The sequence below is a fragment of the Schistocerca americana genome, chromosome 2 (genome assembly GCF_021461395.2).
Source record: "Schistocerca americana isolate TAMUIC-IGC-003095 chromosome 2, iqSchAmer2.1, whole genome shotgun sequence".
Classification (NCBI taxonomy): domain Eukaryota; kingdom Metazoa; phylum Arthropoda; class Insecta; order Orthoptera; family Acrididae; genus Schistocerca; species Schistocerca americana.
The window spans coordinates 193,572,703-193,597,005 of NC_060120.1; the positions used below are offsets into that span (position 1 = coordinate 193,572,703).

Sequence of the window (24,303 nt, forward strand, 5' to 3'; positions counted from 1 at the left end):
TGGAGAAGTGGGTGGAGATCTCTTCTGAACAGCACGTTACAAGACACTGTCATACATGCTCAATAATATTCATGCCTGGGGAGTTTGGTGGCCAGCGGAAGTGTTTAAACTCAGAAGAGTGTTCCTGGAACCACTCTGTTTGGGGTTTTACATTGTACTGCTGCAATTGCCCAAGTCCGCTGGAATGCACAATGGACATGAATGGATGCAGATGATCAGACAGGATGCTTACTTTCGTGTCAGCTGTCAGAGTCGTACCTAGACGTACCAGGGGTCCCATATCACTCCAACTGCACACGCCCCACACCGTTACAGAGCCTCCACTAGCTTGAACAGACCCTTGCTGACATGCAGGGTCCATGGATTCATGAGGTTGTCTCCATCCCTGTACACGCCCGTCCGCTCGATACAATTTGAAACGAGACTCGTCCGACCAGGCAGCATGTTGTCAGCCATCAACAGTCCAATGTCGATGTTGACGGGTCCAGGTGGGGCGTAAAGCTTTGTGTCGGGCAGTCTTTAAACGTACACGAGTGGTCCTTCGGCTCCGAAAGCCCATATCAATTATTTTTCGTTGAATGGTTCACACGCTGTCTCTTATTGAAGGGCCAGCACTGAAATCTGAAGCAATTTGCGGAAGGGTTGCACTTGTGTCACGTTGAACGATTCTCTTCAGTCATCGTTGGTCCTGTTCTGGCAGGATCTTTTTCCAGCCGTAGCGATGTCGGAGATTTGATGTTTTACCTGATTCCTGATATTCACGGCACACCCGTGAAATGGTCGTACGGGAAAATCCCAACTTCATCGCTACCTCGGAGACGCTGTGTCCCATTGCTCGTGCGCCGACTATAACACCACGTTCAACCTTACTTAAATCTTGATAACCTACCATTGTAACAGCAGTAACCAATGTAACAACTGCGCCAGACACTTTTTGTTTTATATAGGCGTTGCCGACCGCAGCGCCGTATTCTGCCTGTTTACATATCTCTGTATTTGAATTCGCATGCCTAAGCCAGTTTCTTAGGCGCTTCAGTGTATATTCTGCAAGCTAGCTTACCGTGTGTGTCGAAGAGTATTTTGAGTACCGGTGTCACTTCCCATTTTACCATTCAATGGTAAGCCCCCGTGTGGGTTTGAATGTGTCTAATTTTATCCTAATGTTCTTTACGTTATGTGGGAGGAAGCAATGTATTGGTTGACTCTTCTAGAATTGTACCGTCTCCGAACTATAAGAGTAGACCATACAGTGATACAGAACGCCTCTCTTGCAACGTCGGGCACTGGAGTTGGTTGAACATGTCCGTGACGTTTCGCTCGTACTAAATAAACCAGAAACAAAACATCCAGCTCTGTTTCGATCTTTTCTCTTGCCTGTATGAATCCTATCTGGTATGTATCCCAGACAGATGAGCAGTATCCAAGTATCGGTCGAACGATGGTTTTGTAAGTTACTTACTTACTTACTTTCTTGATGGACTACATACTCTTACATATTTTATGGACACAACTGCTTCCAGTGATTGTTCCACAACGATGTAATCATACAATAAAGGTTCTTTCTGTCTTTGCATTGGCGAAAATGGTTCAAATGGCTCTGAGCACTATGGGACTCAACTTATGAGGTCATCAGTCCCCTAGAACTTAGAACTACTTAATCCTAACTAACCTAAGGACATCACACACATCCATGCCCGAGGCAGGATTCGAACCTGCGACCGTTGCGGTCTCGCGGTTCCAGACTGTAGCGCCTAGAACCGCACGGCCACTCCGGCCGGCTTGCGTTGGCAGCACGTTACATTTATGTACAGGGTCAATTGCCACTCCTTGCACCAAGCGTCGTTCCTATGCAATTCTTCCTTCATTTCCCTTCAATTTCCTCACGTTGTGGCTTCTCTGCATACAACAGCATAATCCGCGAAAAACCTCATGTAACTCCCGATGTCATAAATTGGGTCACTTATGCACAGTGCGAACTTTAAGATGTAATATTGACCAAAACAAGAAAAAACTCCAGGAAACATGGGCATACCTTAAAAGCTATAGAAAAGATGTATTTCACAGTAGCGAACCTGAACAAGTTGTCATAGCTTTTAAGTTTTGCACTATAGATGCACGTTTACTGGATTTTTTTTTCTTAGTGGCCGAGCGGTTCTAGGCGCTTCAGTCCGGAACCGCGCGACTGCTACGGTCGCAGGTTCGAATTCTGCCTCGGGCACGGATGTGTGTGACGTCCTTAGGTTAGTTAGGTTTAAGTAGTTTTAAGGGACTGATGACCTCTCTAATTTTACATTCGTGATCTCCTCGGGAGCTATAAGTAGGGGAAGCAATATATTCGATACCTCATCCAGAATCGCACCCTCTCGAAACCTGGACAGCAAGCTACACCGCGATGCAGAGCGCCTCTCTTGCAGAGTCTGCCACTCTAGTTTGCTAAACATCTCCGTAACGCTATCACGGTTACCAAATAACCCTGTGACGAAACGCGCCGTTCTTCTTCGGATCTTCTCTATCTCCTCTATCAACCCGACCTGGTACGGATCCCACACTGATGAGCAATACTCAAGTATAGGTCGAACGAGTGTTTTGTAAGCCACCTCCTTTGTTGATGGACTACATTTTCTAAGGACTCTCCCAATGAATCTCAACCTGGCACCCGCCTTACCAACAATTAATTTTATATGATCATTCCACTTTAAATCGTTCCGTACACATACTCCCAGATATTTCCGCTATCATATAATCATAGAATAAAAGTTCTTTCTTTCTAAGTATTCGCAATACATTACATTTGTTTTTGTTAAGGGTCAGTTGCCACTCCCTGCACCAAGTGCCTATCCGCTGCAGATCTTCCTGCATTTCGCTGCAATTTTCTAATGCTGCAACTTCTCTGTATACTACAGCATCATCCGCGAAAAGCCGCATGGAACGGCAGAACTAGTTGGTTGTTGGCGTGCTAGTGGTGAGAACATCTACGCAGAATGGTTGACGAGGGGCAAACCACAAGTAAACGTAAAGCTGTTGGACGTCCATGCCTCATCTTAGAACATGGAGGTCGGAGTGCTTACTCGCTCTGTAAATCAGTGTAGGCGGCAGAGTACAATACTGCAGCGGGCACATGTGTGCATGTTCCCTTGGTGTCCCAACGACGCTGTCAGTTATGGCTGCAGTGGACACAAATAATCGAGATTGTATCATTATCAGTGGAAACTTGTCACCTGGTCACGTTTCTTGATGGTAGAACTCGAATACGCCGTTATACATGAGAACGGCTGCTGGAAATACGTACTGCACCACGGACGAAAGGCGGTGGTATAGAGACGTTCACCTGGACCTTCTTGGGACATGTAATAATCGAAGGCATGATGAAAGCTTTGGACTTCGTGAAATCATTATGTAGCAGATGCAGCTCTAGTGACAGACTCTACAACTGTTAACCGTGATGTAATTTACTGTCAAACGTCCGAGAACTTATGTTGTTAGAAGAGAAGATGCTGCTCTAGTTAACCCCCGTGTGGTGTCCGTAGGGAAACAGAATCGAGCCTCGTACTGTAGACTGCCGGACAGGGTCAGAACGAGCAGTAAAGAGGCCACATGCAGCTCTGTAGAGAACCGAATAATGCGGTCTGAATGCGCCATTCAGAGTCGGCAGATCGTGGCGTGCGACACTGTAGCCACGGTATTGTGTCCGGCGGACCTAATGTCGGGCAGCGCAGTTCCGTTCTGCTTCACGGAGGATTTCCAGCCCAGCTCTGTGACTGCCTGGCCTGGGGCTGTCCGCTTCCTGCTGTAACACTGACATAATTCTGACCGCGCTCCACATTCCCTCTCTCACTTGCCAAGCTAGCTAGATAAAAAAAAAAGTTTTGCGTCTCCTTACTTCTTCTGCGCGCATCATTACTTCCGACTGGTGCTCTGCAACGTGCTCCCTTATTGGCACCAAAGTTAGTAAGAAGTTCTTGTGGTGGAGTGTTCCATTCCTCGTCCAGCGCGGTTGACAACTGCTGGATGGTCATTGGTGCATGTGGACGCATCCCACAAGTCATCGATTCTATTTAAATTGGAGGAAAGGGCAGGCCAGTCCATTAAATGAATATACTCGTTTAGCGTATTTTTGTGAGGGCCCACAGGCTCAGCGTGCTTTGAAGATGAAAACAAGGTCCAAGTAGGCTGTGTTCTTTTTATTATCCATGCAGTTGGCAAATTTCAACAGTGGGCTATTTTCAAGCACATGATCCGAGGTTGAAATTGGCCAGTTGCATGGGTCTTAAAAAGAATACAGCCTACTCGTCCTCCGAAAGAAAAAAAAAAACTGGTGCGTGAAAAAGGCCGATTTCAGGCAGGTGCAATTTTTGTGCAACCGCGAATAACAAACATTTCCGTTCCGTAATCTGAAGAACCGTTTCAGGGGCGGATTCTTAACACTTTTATGGATCCAAAAACGAAATTTAAAAAATCAATTTTTTGAACCAAAAGGTAGTAAACCACACCTTAATAATGTTTGCGAGTTTTCCTTGAAAATTTGGTTATTTATGAAGAAAAATACATTATATAACGAACAAATATTGGTGACTAATTCTTTCTGTAGTTAAAAACGCATGAACAAATCACAAAGAGTGGTGACATGTAGTCATAATGATGTGTATTAAATATGGTGAAGATGTAGGCCTTCGGTGCTATGGATCAGTCTCCATTGCTTCAAAATCTGAAAATACAAGCTTTCGCCTTCCAACCTACACCAATAGAGGTCTGTCACCAAAAGCAATGGAAGTGGTTTGATTGGAGGGGCGGGGATTGCCTTACTGTAATGCCACACTTAATGCCTCTTGGGAAGAAATAAATGGCACGAGTTACTCCAAAGCGACAAGGAGGGTAACCACGTGTGTACTGAGGCACACGATGAAAACGGCTGTGGCGCTTACGTCACAGTATGCACTGGTCCTACTGGTATTACAAGTGCCAGCAGCTCTCTGCGACGGGGAGCGAGTAACTATTTCAGACGAGTTTAACATTCCGTATGTATGCAAGCACTCGATAGCACACGACAAAGTTAAGGCTTTTAGTGGGAACCTTTTAAACACACATTGATTTCCCCTGCGCCTGCACAGAACTGAGCTTTCGCGAAGTGTGGCGGAAAAGCCGACTAGTGTGACGTAACAAGTTCGTTACGAGGCCCGTATATCTCGTGGGCCCCTGTGTACGAACATTGCACTTTTCACAGGTGACCAGATCGGTAAAAATCATGAAGTATAGCGCACTGTTTTAGGACCCGTTGACCCCTCTGACCCGATGACAAAGACTGACTGGGATGACAGGTGGATTTCCCTGTCGCTGTCAGCGAGAGACGCCCTGAAAGCTCGCTAAAAGAACGCTCTTTCTCTAACGCGACGGACTATTCTCTCTGGCCAGCCCCTAACAACGTCCCTTTACGCGGATGGGGTTTCCCGTCCCTGCATCTGCCACAGTCCTGCGGCTTGCGTGAATGCCCAGCTGCAGTATTTTGTAGCCCTTCCTGCCCCACCAACACAGGACGGACCCAGATTTCTGACAAAGCCGTGCTTGGCTTAGTTCCCCCAGACCTGCTACCTGTTCATCAAGCCCTTTGTCCTAGGCGATTCTGGCCTTTTATGGACGAGCTCTCTTTTAATGTGATGCGTCAATTATCTGTCCGTTATTATTGCTTTTCCATTTTCAGCTAAGGGCACTTCTTCAACAGAAGCGTTTCGTTTTTATTTACAAAGAATGTACTGTAAAATGGTATACATAATGTTTTTACATTATGCCATTAGTAGATAAAAACATTTTTCTATATATATTTGGCGTACAATTTATTCGCGGTGTTTATTCCCCCTTTTTACGTTTTCTGAAGTCCCCTGCCGTTTCCCTCGTTGTTTGCTGAGATTGAAGTCGGGAAACCTAGTTTCACTTTCGCTTTCCGCGATTTTTTGGTTTTTATCAACCCGCTTTTTCTTTTGCTACATTTGCATTTTTTAAACTTCGCTGCACTCTGGTAAAGCTTTACAAAGGTTGTCTTAATAGAGTTGTTACTGCACTTTCACCTGTTCCGCACCCAGCACCGTGTTTCTGAGTGTTCATTTGTTTTCCGGAGTAGGTTGTGAGTACTGCTAAGCTTGTGAATACCTTTCCTTTTGCTATAGTTTCGGTTGACGGATTTGCCAGCTCATGCTCTATAAGATAGTGACGGAGGGCACTTTTTATTGCAGTATACTGCAATTCCCCCGATAAAATTTCGCAAGTTGTTCGGAGACATTCTCAGAAGATTTTCGTAAAAGGTCCTATCGTCTCCAGTGGATCCATGCTGAGTAATTCTATTTCGTTTTGGTTCCTACTCCATTTCTCTTTGTACCTATATTGCACTGAAGATACCTGTACACCAGTGCGCTGTGTGTGTGGTTTGGGAGAAAAACTCGTTTCAACTGTATAGTTATGAAAATATCGTTCTCTTTTGTGTGAACACGAATTATTCTTTAATATTGATGTATGTTTCGGTAAAATTCCACCATCGTCAGTGGTCTCATTTTCTGTCAAATAACATGTTTTTCATAGTACATAAACTTTCAGTATTATGGCATGTGTAATCGTAATATTATTAATAAGCTATATGCCTTAACACCATTACTGATGTTTGTGTGGCTGTTTGATATTTCCAGTACAGCTGATATTCTGCTACTATTTGTCATCAGCAGTTAAGCAGTATTTCTCAATAGTATATTGCCTAATGGCCTACCAAAAGTCAAGAAGCGTTTATAATTGTGAATACCCTTTTGATCTATCATTAGTCTTCATTGATATTTTACTGACTTAAAGTTTAAGGATGGTTAATCTACTGTCCTTCCTCGTCAGAGTCTGAAACAAAAAGATTGGAAAAATAATAAATAAAGTTACTCGTAAATGAAATGAACATTTCGGTAAACACATATCCAAACATTGCATTTCAGTCATACATCACAAATATGGACTTGGAATTTTTTCCGTTATCTCGCAGATGATGGATGCACTTGTATCATTGTCCTAATTAATATTAACAAGAAAATTGTTGTGTGGATATTACATGTATCGGCATATTTCGACCTTAACTGTGATACTTCAGAATCGTTATGAAAGAAATTATCGAAAAATAAGTTGAGTGGTGCTCTCAGATTTTGCAGGAAGCTATCCAGCACGACAGTGCGAGTATTATTTCACTGGGAATAAGAACTTTTTCTGACTTCCAGTACATGTTTGTAAAGCTGATAGCATCTTACGCTGTTTTTGTATTTAGTCCAAGTCAATGTCCTCACAGCTGTATTTTTTTATCTCGTGATCAAATTCTTACAAAATGAAATGACACCACAGACCATCCCACTGATATTCACGTTGTCTTCACTCATGTCTACGCTGGCCATCAGAGCTCAGTTTGTAAGGGGGACTCATCACTGAACACAATTCTTCTCCAGTCAATGTGATTCCAGGCCGAGGACGCGTCTAGAGACGGCCCGGACAGCAGTTGACTATCAACTTGACTGACGCCCGCCATACGGCTCGACAACCATGACTGATAGTGTGGGGTGCCATTTCTTTTCATAGCAGCACCATTTGGTTGACACCTGCGGCACCCTTACAGCATAGAAGTACGTCGACGATACTCTACGCTCGTTTCGTTGCCCTTCGTGGCAAGCCATCCATTGCTTAAAATTCAGCAAGATAATGTCCGCCCCCTCATGGCGTGAGTATCTACTGCTTTTCTTCGTGCTTGCCAAATCCTATCTTGGCCACCAAGATCGCCAGATCTCTCCCTGACTGAGAACGTATGGAGGATTATGGACAGGGTCTCCAAGCAGCTCGGGGTTTTTGACAGTCTAATACGTCCGTTGGACACAATTAGGCACGATATCCTTCAGCAGAGCAGCCAAGACCTCTCTCAATCAATGACAAGCCGAATAACTGCTTGCACACGAACCAGAGGTAGACTAAAGCGTTGTTATGTTGCTCAATTGGTGAAGCTCTTTCTCTTGAATAAATCCATTTTTTAAAAATTGTAATCACTTTAATCACTTGTTTGTCTGTACATCTACACTACTGCCCATTAAAATTGCTACACCAAGAAGAAATGCAGACGATAAACGGGTATTCATTGGACTAATATATTATACTAGAACTGACATGTGATTACATTTTCACGCAATTTGGGTGCATAGATCCTGAGAAATCAGTACCCAGAACAACCACCTCTGGCCGTAATAACGGCCTTGATACGCCTGGGCATTGAGTCAAACAGATCTTGGATGACTTGTACAGGTACAGCTGCCCATGCAGCTTCAACACGATACCACAGTTCATCCAGAGTAGTGACTTGCGTATTGTGACAAGTCAGTTGCTCGGCCACCACTGACCAGACGTTTTCAATTGGTGAGAGATCTGGAGAATGTGCTGGCCAGGGCAGCAGTCGAACATTTTCTGTATCCATAAAGGCCCGTACAGGACCAGCAACATGCGGTCGTGCATTACCCTGCTTAAATGTAAGGTTTCGCAGGGATCGAATGAAGGGTAGAGCCACGGGTCGTACCACATCTGAAATGTAACGTCCACTGTTGTTCAAAGTGCCGGCAACACGAACAAGAGGTGACCGAGACGTGTAACCAATGGCACCCCATACCATGACGCCGGGTGATACGCCAGTATGGCGATGACGCATACACGTCTCCAATGTGCGTTCACCGCGATGTCGCCAAACACTGATGCGTCCATCATGATGCAGTAAACAGAACCTGCATTCATCCGAATACATGACGTTTTTCCATTCGTGCACCCAGGTTCGTCGCTGAGTACACCATCGCAGGCGCTCTTGTCTGTGATGCAGCCTGAAGGGTAACCGCAGCCGTGGACTTCGAGCTGATAGTCCATGCTGCTGCAAACGCCGTCGAACTGTTCGTGCAGATGGTTGTTGTCTTGCAAACGTCCCCATCTGTTGACCCAGAGATCGAGACGTGGCTGCACGATCCGTTACAGCCATGTGGATAAGATGCCTGTCATCCCGACTGCTAGTGATACGAGGCCGTTGGGATCCAGCACGGCGTTCCTTATTACCCTCCTGAACCCACCGATTCCATATTGTGCTAACAGTCATTGGATCTCGACCAATGTGAGCAGCAATGTCGCGATACGATAAACCGCAATCGCGATAGGCTACAATCCGACCTTTATCAAAGTCGGAAACGTGATGGTACGTATGTCTGCTGCTTACACAAAGCACCACAACAACGTTTCACCAGGCAACGCCGGTCAACTGTTGTTTGTGTATGAGAAGTCGGTTGGAAACTTTGCTCATGTCAGCCCGTTGTAGGCGCCTCCACCGGCGCCAGCCTTGTGTGAATGCTCTGAAAAGCTAATCATTTGCATATCACAGCATCTTCTTCCTGTCGGCTAAATTTCGCGTCTGTAGCACGTCGTCTTCGTGGTGTAGCAATTTTAATGGTTTGTAGTGTACATCACATTTAGCGATTTCCGTCGCAGTCGGATAATTCCTTCGTGGTGTATCGTTTTTTTTTTTTTTTTAGTTAATTTCTTTCAGTGCACGTTGTAGTATATAAATGTCAAAATAAAATACAGCTGTATTGAAACTGACTTTCATTGGAAATATTCCCTGATATCTTTAACACATGTCCTCTCAGCCTGTTCCGCTTGTCAGTGTCCTCTGTACAGGCTTTTCCTCGTAGATTCTGTGGAGATCCTGGTCACTTCTTATCAGTGACTCTTTCAAGATCTTTCAGTAACATCACATCTCGCCCTCTGAGATCCTCTACTTTTCCTTACTCCTGCAACCAGCACGCAGATTCCGGCAGGGTAACTGAGTGGAGCACTTGTCTGTGGTTGCAGGTGCAGAGGCTGGCGCAGTATGAGCAGTACCTGGCCGACTACCTGGCAGAGACGCGCGCCGACCACGCCGACCATGAGCAGCTCGTCAGGGCCTCCGCCAAGGCCAAGCAGGTGGGTCCATCTCGCACTCTGCCCGCGCTACTGTGCCGCGCCACCTGTTGCTCCCATATGCCGTTCGCAGATTGATAATGGCCCATTTTCAACTCGGCGTGAAATATAATCAGAGTTGAGGTCATAAATAGCACCGGACCTGATCAAAATACCAAACAGTTCAATGAAGAGAGTCAACATTCGTTTGAGCAGTTACCAGACAACAGGCTGTACTGCGCATGCGCAGCTACCATGACGAGGCAGCCCGTGCTTGGTGCTTGCTCTGCTCAAACGCTTTTCGTCGCATTTCTGGTGGAATTTCGTGCGTGGTGGGGCATCACGTGACCATGTGCAGCCCTGCGGCATGTTGTTGAGAGGACCTACAGAGGTGTACTTAGAGCAATTGTTTTATCATATCCCACCCAGATAAAGGATGCAAATAAGGAAGCAGTTCTTGGCAAAATATCATTTCAAAATTAGACTCCACAGCTCGAAGTAATTCGTACTCTGCAATGTTGCTATGTAGCATTTCCAACAGGTTTACATCTATACAGCACAGCAAAAAGCTAGTAGGATGGAATACAAATTTCTTGCAAAAAAAAAAAAAAAAGAAAAAAGGACAATAAATTTCATGAATATTTCAAAATGTGTAAAAAATTAACAAGGTTGTCTGTGAGGCAAAGAAACTGTACAACTGACAGTTTATATTCTACTCTAGGAATAAATATGAAGCCATGTGGGGAGTTAAAACGATAAAACGCTGTATGCTGTCTGTCTACAGCCTAGCATAAATGGCATTCCAGAAATTTAAGACGTAAACGCAAATTAAGAAATAATTTCAGGCCTAGAGGACGTACTAGACAAGTGCCTTGTGATCGAAAAACACTTTTACAGAAGGCAGATTTGTAAAATTCTGCTACAGCTGTCATTATATTTGAAACAAAATTTTTAGTTCCAAACTACTGACCAAACTTGGCTACTTAGTCAGCTTCAAGTAAATGTTTACGTATGTTCGTACGTATATAGCATTACGAGATCTTACAGTGTCATAAAAGGAACAGGACATCAGAGATTACTCCAGCAGCATCAGAATTTCGTGAACCACACTAAAATACTTCATTCCGTTCTAATTACACATTTCTATGTACAGATGCACTCTGAAGTACATGATATTCAGTTTTTCTGTGTGGTTTTCGTGATACCAATTTTCTTGGAGGTCCAGTACTGTATTGTCATGTTTGGTTCTTTATTATGGAATAACGTCGTTTGTTCCAGAAAATGAAAATTTGCACTTGAAATTGAACGAAATTGAAAGTAGTCAATAGAGCGGAATGGAACACTACGTTTCAAATAAACTAACTGCCTCAGCGGAAAAAATTAATAGAAGCAAATTTCTCTACAAAACTGACAGAAATAGCTTCATTAAGACATTAATGGTTGATTGCTAATAACGTGGAAATAATATAAAATCAGGAAATTGAAACTACTAACTTATTTTGGTCTTGCATGGTTATGAGAATGTCTATTAATTCACTTGATGGCTCCCGGCCACAGATACCTGTTTTGTTTTCATTTGACGTGGGAGCTGTAAACGAAGAGACCAGCAATATCACGAAACATATACACGGGTCACGTGGAGAAAGACTCCCCCACTATAACTCAGCTTGCTCTGCGCATGCGCGAAACTGGCAGCTTGGCCGCGCCTGCAAAATTTTTCCGGGTAGCTTCTGGCTACTTGCTGCTACCGCTCATACGGCAAACAGCCAAGTTTCAAAAGTAGCCAGGAGCGGTAGGAAGGCACTGCTGATACGCGGATTCAGCTCTGCGCATGCGCACGAGCCCTGTATACAAATGAACTCTGCAAGCTACTGCAGAGTGCACAGTGGAGGATTTTTCTTTCCTGAAGAAGGAAAAAGGACTATCTACAGGGTGTTCCAAAAACAGAGGCCACACTTTCAGATGGGTGTTCTCCGCATGTAGACAACAAAAAAAGTTCAGTACGACAAGTGTCTGGAAATGCTTGGTTTTGAGTTATGGCTTTTGAAACAGTGAGATTCACAGAAATGTTTTTCTTCTCGAAGGTAATTGCCTTTACAGGTGGTGTTCTAAATGTCCACCTCCTCCTTGAATGCAGGCCTCACATTGATTTCTCATGGCCCTCATATCAGGATTCCAAACTCTACGAGTATTGCGTATTTCCTCACAACCTCACAACCTGACGCATTTCGATTCCGAAGGGATTTCATGACAGGCACTGCTGAAGACGAATACGGCAATGATTTTACATCGCCCCGCAAGTGGAAATGGATAGCGTTCAAATCAGGCGAGCGTGGTGGCCAAGAAATTAGGCCACCTGTGTCTATCCGTCGACGAGGAAACATCCGATCCAAGTACTGATGAGCTGTGTGACTGAATTGTACAGGAGGGCCGTCGTGCAAGAAGCGAGCTCGTTGACAAATGGTCCACAGCCATTCACACAAATCATTGAAAGTATCCCCAACAGAGGCGAGGGGGGGGGGGGGGGAGCACCTCATATTAATGTTCACTAACAAGTGTCCTGACACTTTTCATCAGATAGTGTATGTAGTGTAGTACGAGGGATACCCAAAAAAATCGGACTTATTTTCTTAAAAGCTATATATTTTGAAACTGTTTACAAAAGAACTTTATCCCCTTCGAAATACTGTCCATTACAGCTAACACATTTTTTCCACCGGTGCTTCCACTGTTCGAAACATTTTTTGTCGTCATACTTAAAAATGGCTTCTCGTTTATTTTCTTGACGTCTTCAGTGTTGTCAAATCGGTGTACTTTCATGCCCCTTTTCATGCGTGGAAATAAGGAAAAGTTGCACGGTGTCAGGTCAGGCGAGTACGGTGCGTCTGGCGGTGGAACCATGTCGTTTTTAGCCGGAAACTGTCTAACAGAGATGGCTGTGTGTGGAGGTGTGTTGTCGTGGTGGAAGAACCAGTCCCCTGTCTGCCACAAATGTTTTTTTTTTGTTTTTTTTTTTTGTTTTTACGAAAGTTGTTGCGCAATCTTCTTAAAACTTCCACGTAAAAGGTTTGATTGACGCTCTAACCTGGAGGAACAAACTCCGAATGAACTATGCCCTTGGCATCAAAAAAAGCAAATTAGCATTGTTTTGATGCTTTTTTATTTGACGACATGTTTTTGAACTGGGTGAGGATGACGTCTTCCATTGTATTGACTGTTGCTTTGTTTCTGGGTCGTAACTATAGCACCATGACTCATCACCGTAATGACCTTTGACATAAAATCTGGATCAGTTTCACGCTGTTGTTTCAAAACACATGTTTCAACTCGACTTCCATTTGATTGTCACCTCGAAGATAACCCACTAATTTCTGACAGCTGATCGGTTGTCTGTCGACGGTCCGTGAGCGCAAGCTCTCGAATTTGTTCAATATTTTCGTCGATTTGGGCAGCTGATGGACGTCCAGAATGAGGTTCGTCGTCACTCGACATGTCGCCACCTCTGAATAGAGCAAACCATACGTACACGTGAATGTTTTCCATAGCGTCACCTCGGTAACCTGTTTTCAATATTAAAACGGTTTCAGCAGCATTTTTGCCGGGTAAAAGCAAAATGCCTCAGCTGCACCTTGTTCACTTAAACTTGCCATCTTAAGGAAGGAAACAAGAACAAAACAGTGCTAGCAAAAATAATCACTGCGGATGAACAGAACAAGCCAGGTCGACAACACAGGCGCGGTTTTTTTATTTTTTTTTATTTTTTTTTTTACTTCCATGCAGATGTCGATGACTGCATGATCGACCATGTGGATGGTTTATAACACTAAACTCGTTTGCTGAGACACAAAGTAGTGTTACCCCCTGGGAGGATTTTTAGTTTTGACCGTACGCTTGTCTAACGGATAAAGTATCGGACAGTAATTTCGATATATAATGTAATTAATAGAAAACTAAACAGGCTTTACTTTGGGGTAATAAAAGTAGAAAAGTCGATATGAATGAAACAATAAACGGTCGCCAGCCTAATTAGGCATATTAATTTGAAACATTATCTTCAAGGAAATTGGATATCAGTAGTTGTGACTTTCTTTAAGATTCCCTTTGACTGGTACACTAGATACACATGACTACAGGCCGATCTAAATTTTGGGTAGCAGTAGTTACCATTAATACACAAGCCAGTAATCATAGAAAGCAATATAGTGCCCCACTCATAATAATACAGTTACAATCACTATCATTACGTGATTCAGTATTGAGATGTTACTCCAGAAAACACTGAACTGAATTTGTGCATGAAAAGATTTCTGACTTAACTGGCATATAAATACCATAAATGAAATTAAATAATACTACATTTACACTTCTTATACTCACATTTAAGGAAAAGTATCAGATTTCTTTAGTAGCAACAATATTTCACATATCTTCCTAATATGAAAAGAATATGGTGGGCACCCATAAACTGATACTGTCTCTCTAGGCAAACTCTGTGATTATTTCAGAAGCAAAGTTCAATTCCACCAAAATTAATTCTTAGTCCCACTTGGAATAATTTATGTTTTCATCCTTCAAAACAAATTACTCAACACTGAACTCGATTAACCTAAACAGAATTATTCATGATAGCAATAAAAGCTAAATTACGTTTCAAGTAAATTTAAGAGTCTTTTTCATCACCTGTCAAGCAGATATTTTAGACAATAACATTTACACTCTCTGCCACTGAATTTTTGCACATTTAATACACAGAGTCAAATTACCATTTTGTTAGAACAGGCTACTCGGTTTTCTGCACACTTAGGGAGGGGATCCTGCATCGGTTCATCATTAGGATAAAGTTCAGGTTCAAAACACAAGTTTATAGCACTTGGATTATTATTGGAAACACTCACAGAAACTATCTGCTCCTTGCTATAATACATATCTGTGTGCCTGAGGCCTCTAGGCGCTACAGTCTGGAACCGAGCGACCGCTCCGGTCGCAGGTTCGAATCCTGCCTCGGGCATGGATGTGTGTGATGTCCTTAGGTTAGTTAGTTCTAAGTTCTAGGCGACTGATGACCTCACAAGTTAAGTCGCATAGTGCTCAGAACTATTTGAACCATTTGTGTGCCTGAAGTTGGTGGAGCGGTGGCGAAATAGTGGCGGCAAGCGGCGTGGCGGCTAACTGTACTCACGGCTCTGGATGCTGAATGCTCTTTATAATTTCCTCTTGGCGACGGATTTACATCGTATTAGAACCATTCCGTGGGACTGCTACGGTCGCAGGTTCGAATCCTGCCTCAGGCATGGATGTGTGTGATGTCCTTAGGTTAGTTAGGTTTAAGTAGATCTAAGTTCTAGGGGACTGATGACCTAAGATGTTAAGTCCCATAGTGCTCAGAGCCATTTGAACCAAGAACCATTCCTTATTGCCAAGAGCACCATGCAACAGCCAAATCCACATCCGAGGCAAAATTCCAGATAAAACGGCATCCAAACGCCTCCCTTGGCACCCTCAATGTGTACTGTACAACGGCTAGCCACTGACTGCGCACCGTTCCCACCAAGTGGTCGCCCAGTACGACCGCCAAAACCACCTTTTACCTCGCGCCAAGCCACTTCCGTTGAGGAGGCACTTCCCTACAGCTTTTATATTTCACAATACAAGGTCCCTAAGAATGAACCAGCTACCAATATATTTTTCTTTAGGAACATAGATATACTATATAATTTCATTATTTTTAAATATCATTTAGCTTTTACGATATTGAAAGATCCCCTTAGAAAAATTGATGAATTACTGTGCTGATAAACCCCTTACGTTATTTGATTTTCAAACAGCTGAGCTAAACGGATCGTACTCAGACATTTCTCTCTTTGCTTATTCTGATCAACACTAAACTGACACACAATACTCTTAGCGCAACGCAATCTGGCTTTCAATAATCCCTACAACAGAATGGCCCTGACTAACAAAAACCTGTACCTTTCATGAATCACTTACCTCACAAAAATCTTCGTTACTCGAACTACTGCAATATATATATATTAGTTCATGACATCCAATCTTACAAATTTACTCTTTCTGATGGACACACGTCCAGATCATCCGCTCTCAAAACTCGGCCATCTCTCTCCCCACGTCCACCACCACTGCTGGCGGCTCACCTCCAACTGTGCAACGCTACGCGCTGTTCCCAGCCACAGACTGCACACAGCACAGCCAGTGATTCTCATACGGAGCGCTACTTGACGTTACCAACATAAAAACCTAAACAGTCTAATTACAATATGTATTACAAACTTTAACTTTCTTGTCACAAATCAACGACCTTAACTAACAAAGAACAAACACTTCATAATCGCAGATAAATAGTTGCATAGAATAAATCTATTTCTAATCGATATGGGTGTTACAAGTTCATCAGTTGGTTCTCTGCTTCAATGGCGGCCTTTGGAAATTAGTTGCGTCGTAATTAAATGATGGACTCATGGCTGGACGCGTTACACAAAATTTCAGAACTCGTTGTAGCCTTGAGGTAATGCCACATGAGCCTGTACGGTTGCTCGCGGCACGCACCTGCCGCCGCTGCCCTGGAGGTGAGCTGAGGAGCGGGGCGGCGTGTCGCGTGTTACCGTGGGCGGCGCTGGCGCTGACTCCGCGGCGTCTCTGGTTGCCCGGCGACTCCCACGGCGACGCTACCGCCTGTCAGCAGTCGTCGCCTTGGCGCCTGCGGCCAGCTCTGTGCCCACAAAGTTCCCCGCACCGAGTGTTCCATCAATCCGATGTGCTCCTTACTAGTCCGGCTAGTCCCCAGACCCAAACGTTGCGTAAAGTTTGATTACGACAATTCTGTACCCGATCCGCTCCAGCTTGTACAGCGGTTCTGCGTCCACACCTGCACTGTACAGACCACCGTAAAGCGTATGGCGAAGCGAACATAGGTCATTAGTATAATCCCCCCCCCCCCCCCTCATAGAATTCCTGAATGGTACCCACAAGGTTCAACGAAATCGTAGTAGTTTACTAATTTTAATTCCACCGAAGACAGGTGCTGATTGGTGAGATTATTACATAATCACCAGTTCAACGATAGCAAAATGATGATCCGAATTACATACGGCTTTTGCCACAGGTCGCCTGTTGCGTTGCGGACGGGACAGTCTTTTGTTGCTTCGGATTTCGCACAGCCCGCATGCGGCTTCTAGCAGAGAATAGGCTCGCACAAGATTGCAATCGAGTGCTCACTCCAGACTGCTGGAGCCAAGGCGCTTTGGGCACGTTTTCCTTCCTCAAGGAACCTCCGGTCAACTGTTTCGCTCCATGTTTCTTTGCCGTATCCTCTGTTTGTATACGACGTTTGTTGTCAGAGTTTTTATAGTTCTGTGGATGTCTCGTGTTTAGGCAGCACAGCCTGCCTCTATCGTAAGCTGTTTCAGAATAAGTGAGCAACACCTGATATACAGGGTGTTACAAAAAGGTACGGCCAAACTTCAGGAAACATTCCTCACACACAAATAAAGAAAAGATGTTATGTGGACATGTGTCCGGAAACACTTAATTTCCATGTTAGAGCTCATTTTAGTTTCGTCAGTATGTACTGTACTTCCACGACTCACCGCCATGATTTCCTACGGGATACTCTACCTGTGCTGCTAGAACATGTGCCTTTACAAGTACGACGCAGCATGTGGTTCATGCACGATGGAGCTCCTGCACATTTCAGTCGAAATGTTCGTACGCTTCTCAACAACAGATTCTGTGACCGATGGATTGGTAGAGGCGGACCAATTCCATGACCTCCACGCTCTCCAGACCTCAACCCTGTTGACTTTCATTTATGGGAGCATTTGAAAGCAACCCCGGTACCAAATGAAGAGACTCTTCGTGCTCGTATTGTGGACGGCTGTGGTACAATACGCCATTCTCCAGGATTGCATCAGGGATTCCATGCGACGGAGGGTGGATGCATGTATCCTCGCTAACGGAGGACATTTTGAACACTTCCTATAACAAAGTGTTTGAGGTCACGCTGCTACGTTCTGTTGCTGTGTGTTTCCATTCCATGATTAATGTGATTTGAAGAGAAGTAATAAAATGAGCTCTAACATGGAAAGTCAGCGTTTCCGGACACATGTCCAGATAACATATTTTCTTTCTTTGTGTGTGAGGAATGTTTCCTGAAAGTTTGGCCGTACCTTTTTGTAACACCCTGTATAGATGAGCCCACAAAAGAAGGCCACAGTGACTGAACATTAGTGATTACGTGCAGTTTACGTTGATTTTAATCATCTCAGGAAAATTTTCCCTCATCAAAAAGCGAAATTACACGTTTTGTCTGAAATGAACGCGTTCAACCTCTCCACGAATTAGTGTCTGTGAATGTCCTAGCCTCTATTACAGCTCGCCATCTCCCTGTCGTTCATTTATATATCTCAGGTTCTTAGAACTGCCCAATAAACGGAAGCATCGCCAGTGAACGAAGAATGGCTTCATCTTAACAGAGGTCACGTGAAATCCAACAAAGGAAATGAGCCCTAGGTTACTCAACTGACCAACAAAAGGGAAAGAGGATCGAAACGTTTGAGAAGCGGTGCTATAGAAGGATGTTGAAAACTGGTGGAATTACAAGGAATACGGAGGCTGTGCGCAGAATCGGTGAAGAGAGAAACACGTCGAAAACAGACAAGAAGAAGGGACAAGATGACGGCACACGTATTAAGACATCAAGGGATAGCTTCCAGAGTACTAGAGGGTGCTGTATAGGGGGAAAAATGTAGGGGAAGACACAAATAGGAATACATCCAACTAAATTTGAGAAAGTAGGGCACAAGTGGTACTGTGGGATGAGGTTGGCGCAAGGGAGGAATTCGTGGCTGGCTGCATCAGATCAGTCAGAAGAAGACTGATAACTCAAGGAAGAAAGGTTCTTGAAGGTAAGACGTACGATTCCACTTCGGCTGCTATTTCTCGATTTGCCTATTTTTATTTACTGCATTACTACAGGTAATTTTCAAGTTTTATAACTATCAAAACAGTCCACCATTTAGGCATACTCTGTCATAGCTCCCAATATCCATCATGGCAACTGTAAACACGAACTGCAGTGTATCCGATTATAAGTAACAGATATCACCGTTTAGAAATCGAGAGCATACTCAGCTAAATTTACAAACATTAATTCTGAATATGACCCTTCTATGAGTATACTCTCGCTTTCCAAACGATAATGTCTGTTACTTACAATCAGATACATGGCTGTTCGTGCTTCCATCTGTAGTACCCAAAATGAAGAAAAATAATCTAACTATTAAATGTGCCCGGTAGACTGGATTTGCACCAAGCCACTTTCTCGTATACTAGAAAGGCGCAAACGAACATACTATGACCGAAGAAATAGTCGCTGGTTACGCACGCAAGATTTGCGAGCGAAGGCTGTACAGCACAACAACTCGCAGGTAATCGGTCTTATCGACGGCTAGCAGTGATGCACAAACATGTTTGCAGCGTCGATTCGGTAAGTTTCCAAGGCTGGGAGCTCTTTGACTTGCGAAGTTTCTGAACGGTTTTGTGAAGAAACATTGTTCTCTGGCAGTAAAGCTCTCGTCTTAGCATCGTAAACAGCTTCAAGGATGGGAATAACGCGCCGAGTACTGTATTTCAGTTACTCGTATCTACAAGTCAAGAAGGCCGCAGAGAGACATTTTATTGACAGGCGCGCGCGCACACGTGAAAAAGAGAGAGTACTGTGAAGAACCGGTAGAGAGTACTGTGAAGAACCGGTTTAACATCTAGCTAGTATTTATTTGTAGGTGACGAGAAAACAAGAGCATTTGCGCAACGTTTCGTTTACATCTACGGAAGACGTTTTCAGAAACTTCATAGCAGCCTCCGACTGCAAACCTCTGACACTATTTTCCATCTTACACAGACGGAAACTTAGCGTCTTTTCCACAAACAGTTCATCATCCAAATCATCCTATCAGGCAGTACACATTTTACTTTACTATTATATTATTACTCGTATTGATTATTTTGTCTGTATCGACTTTGCGATAGTGTCACAAAATGACTTACAAGTGTTAAAGCATTACGGTAAAAGAGATCGGCTGAACTATGTTCCAGTATTGATAAAATAGTAGTTTGTAAATATGGCTGGTTGATCGCGCAAGTAATTGGATCGACTGGTCACGCTGAAAAGCACTAAAATCTCCGACCAAATAAAGTGGGCGGAAGCCCCGACGCCATGTAAAATTTCAACTATTTTCTTGCTGTCCTGCGGTAGGCCAAAGGCTTCCCTCTCGTCAGCATATAAAGCACAAGATGTTAGTACACGATAAACGCCGCGCGGGATTAGCCGAGCGGTCTCAGGCGCTGCAGTCAAGGACTGTGCGGCTGGTCCCGGTGGAGGTTCGAGTCCTCCCTCGGGCAGGTGTGTGTGTGTGTGTGTGTGTGTGTGTGTGTGTGTGTGTGTGTGTGTGTGTGTGTGTCCTTAGGGTAATTTAGATTAAGTAGTGTGTAAGCTTAGGGACTGATGACCTTAGCAGTTAAGTCCCGTAAGATTTCACACACATTTTTTGACACGATAAACTTTCTCCACCAACATTGAATTCCGATGGATTTCAGACTTGAATGGACGTAACTTTAATGCAAATGAATCCATAAATCCACTCGCCATTTCTTACCCGATACCCATTCGCCGCGTGAAGGTGAGTGGCTATCAGATGCTTTAGCTACTGCATAATGTCTTACCTTCATTTTGCAGAAAAGACATTTTCCTTGGAAGATTGTATTTGATGATAACCATCATGCGTGTTGTGTTGCATTGCATCTGTCTGCTCCTGATATCTAGATAGCCAAGGGCAACACGGCGGACATCGTAATTTTGATAAGGGAATGCCGACCTGAAGCCGCAGCGTGGGCGGTGACGAAACAAGTAAACCTTCCTAGCGTCGTAAGAGTAATCTTTAAGCTGGAAGCGACCGGTGTCTCAGTTTATGACAACTGGCGTATCGTAACAAGGCGGGGTATCGAGCAGAGGACAGCGATAAGGGTGCGACGGAGCTGGCTGGAGTTGTTTTGGTCCGGCGCTCGTACCGGTAAGACGAGATGTGGATAGGAGCTGCGTGGAAGCACGGCGGCAGGAGGCGTCGGAGGCGGAGGGCGTCTTCTGGCAGCGGCGTCCATGCGGGGGGCGGACGACGTCGTCGGCTGTCGGTAAGCTACCAGCAGCAGTTGGCGTGGCAGCGGAAGTACTGTACCAAAGCTGTGTATCCGCTGCACCGTGTTACATCACGCGTCACACCCGGAATCGAACTGCTGCCTGGCTTTAGCGGACAGTGCTGTACCAGTTTTATCGATCTCCAGCTGTCGAGTCTTGTTGTTGTTGTATGTTCAGTACGAAGACTGGTTCGATGCAACTCTTCATGCTACACTATCCCGTGCAAGCCTGTTTATCTCCGAAAAACTACTGTAGCCTACACCCTTCTGAATCTGCTTACTGTATTCATCTCTTGGTCTCCCTCTACGATTTTTACCCTCCACATATCCCTCCAGTACTAAATTAATGATCCTTCGATGTCTTATACTGTGTCGTATCAACCTATCCCCTCTCCTAGTCAGGTTGTGCCACAAAATGTTTTCCTCCCCAATTCTATTCAGCAACTCCTCATTAGTTACGTGATCTACCCATCTAATCTTTAGCATTCTGCTGTAGCACCACATTTAAAAAGTTTGTATTCTCTTCTTGTCTAAACTTTTTATCGTCCAAGTGTCATTTTCATGCGTGGCTACACTCCGTACAAATACTTTCAGAAGAGACTTCCTGACAATTAACTCTACACTCGATGTCAGCAAACTTCTCTTCTTCAGAAACGCTTTTCTGGCCATTGCCAGTCATTTTACCTCCTCTATACTTCGGCCATCATCAGTTATTTTGCTGCCCGAATGGCAAAACTCATCTACTACTTTGTGTATTCTTTTTCCTACTCTAATTCCCTCTAAATCACCTGATTTAATTCGACTACATTCCATCATCCATGATTTGTTTTTGTTGATATTCGTCTTACACCCTCCTTTCAAGACGCTGTCCATTCCGTTCGACTGCTCTTCCAAGTCCTTTGCTGTCTCTAAGAGAATTACAATGTCATTGGCAAACCTCAAAGTTTTACGTACCGTAAAATGAGGACCTGCTCTTGGGGTCTATTTGTAGAGTCCTGTTTCCATCCTATCAGAGAACCTCGTCTACTGTGTTGATTCAAACGGAAAGAGCAGTACTGGTGAATAGGAGGCATGAAGCTGAAAGACCCCGACTGAAAGATTTTAACAAGTAGGTAATGTTCTTTATTCGTGATCATCTCCATTCTTTTCAAGGACAATTTTATTTGCCATTCTGTAGGTGATAAGTATTTTGTTTTGAAACTGATGTAACGCAGCTATATTGCTTTTGTTGTACTTATGTCATTTGTTCTTGGAGCTAGTTACAGCCAAATTTGCTTTGCCTAACAGTGATGAGGTGGCATCCTAACCTGACAGCATAATCAAAGGCTGGAAGTATGGCTTGAAAATGGGGCTACGACCCTGGAACTACTAGCAACAAAATAATTTGTTGTTTTTTTTCAGTCTGAAAACTGATTGATACCGTTCTCCATTATATCTTATGAAGTCTCTCCATCTCTATACCAGCTGAAATCTATCGATTTGAGCCTCTCTACAGTATTCGAGCCTTGATCTCCCCTACAATTTGTATCCCTCACACTTCCCTCCGCTACGAAACAGACAGATCATTGATGCCTCAAAATATATCCCGTCTTCCGATTCCTTCTTTGAGTCAGGCTGTGCTATAAATTTACTTTTTCCCCTGTTTTGTTCAGTAGCACCTCATTACTTGTTCCATCTAGCAATCTAATCTTGAACATTATTTTGAAGTACTGCATTTTAAAAGCTTCTCTTCTGGTCTGAGCTGTTCACTGCTCACGTTTTACTCTCATATAAGGTTACGCTACATGCAAATACCTTCAGAAAAGCCCCGTTGACATTTAAATTTGTATTCTGCATTAGCTAAATTATTTTCAGAAATTCTTTTCTTGCTGTTGTCGGACTGCATTTTATATCCCCTCTACTTCGACAATTACCATTTACTTCGCTACCCAGGTAGCAAAACTCATCTACTACTTTAAGTGCCTCATTTCCTAACCTTATTCCCTCAGCTTCGCCAGATTTAATTCGACCTCATTCCGTCAGCCTTGTTCTTCTTTTGTTGATGTCGATCGTATAACCCCTCTTCCAAAACTTTACCCATTCCATTCAACTGCTCTTCCAAGTCCTTTGCCGTGTTTGACAGAATTACGATGTCATCAGCAAACCTCCAAATTTTCCCTTTTCTTCCTGAACTTTGGTTCATTTTCCAAATTCTTTGCTTGACTTTACAGCCTGTTCAGTGTACATATTAAATTACACCAGGAATAGACTACAACCCTGTCTCATTCCCTTCTTAACTGAAGCCTCCATTTGCGAACCACTGCTGTCGGGTTTCTGTACAACCTATAAATGGCCTTTATCTCCCTGCAATTTCATACATGATACCTTCAGAATTTTCTAATATTGTAGTCCAGGACGGAAAGACAATAAAAATAAAAGCAATATACCTGCAGAACGTCTGTTCCAGAACAAATATTGTCATTAATCTCAGATATCTGCTGACTACAGAAACGTGATTCTAGTACCTTTTCATTTACATGATGACAGTTTTGTTTACACCGTCGTAATGTAATGTTACGCAGCAAATTTTTACATTTACGTATATAGAATACAGGCCATTTGTAAGCCCACTACCTGTTGCTGCTGTCACAGTGTGTTGATGTGTACGGATCCAACTCACATAAGTAGAACGCATTTGTTACAAGCCTCTGAATTCCATGACCACTATCATGTCGTCTTTATAAGGACCCCAAACCCTGCGATAACAGTAGTCCTGACACACTGTTTCCTCCTCTGTCGAGGTGATCTACCAATGTACGAAGCTTGTGCAATACCACTTCCGGTTCGACGTATTTTAACTTCTTGTGTTTAATATGCTGACATAAGGGCAACACTCGGATGGAGACTTGCCCACCTTTGTAGCTGACAACAGTGTAACACGGCTTCTAAAATTTCGTAAATTACCAAGCCTCTAACCTAAATACGGGAACATGATAGTAATGCAATCGGAGTGGATTGTTTGATACTCGTTTCTATTAAGCTGTCAGCCATATAGATGTAAGTCAGTTTTGCCATTTTTTGTGATTCTCGTTCAATTAAGTAGCATTTCAAGTCAGGATAACTTCAGTTTCATTCAACAACAAAGACGTCAGTGTT

General features: G+C 43.7%; 1 protein-coding gene across 4 annotated transcripts in view; it reads left to right on the forward strand.

Annotated features, from left to right (window-relative positions):
- LOC124590462 overlaps nt 1-24,303 on the forward strand; it is a 625,141-nt gene that overhangs the window by 505,186 nt on the left and 95,652 nt on the right. For all 4 annotated transcript variants that reach the window (XM_047131652.1, XM_047131653.1, XM_047131650.1 and 1 more), the window contains exon 2: nt 9,877-9,987. In XM_047131652.1, the coding sequence (XP_046987608.1) occupies nt 9,877-9,987 (111 nt within the window). The remainder of the gene's footprint in view (nt 1-9,876; nt 9,988-24,303) is intronic.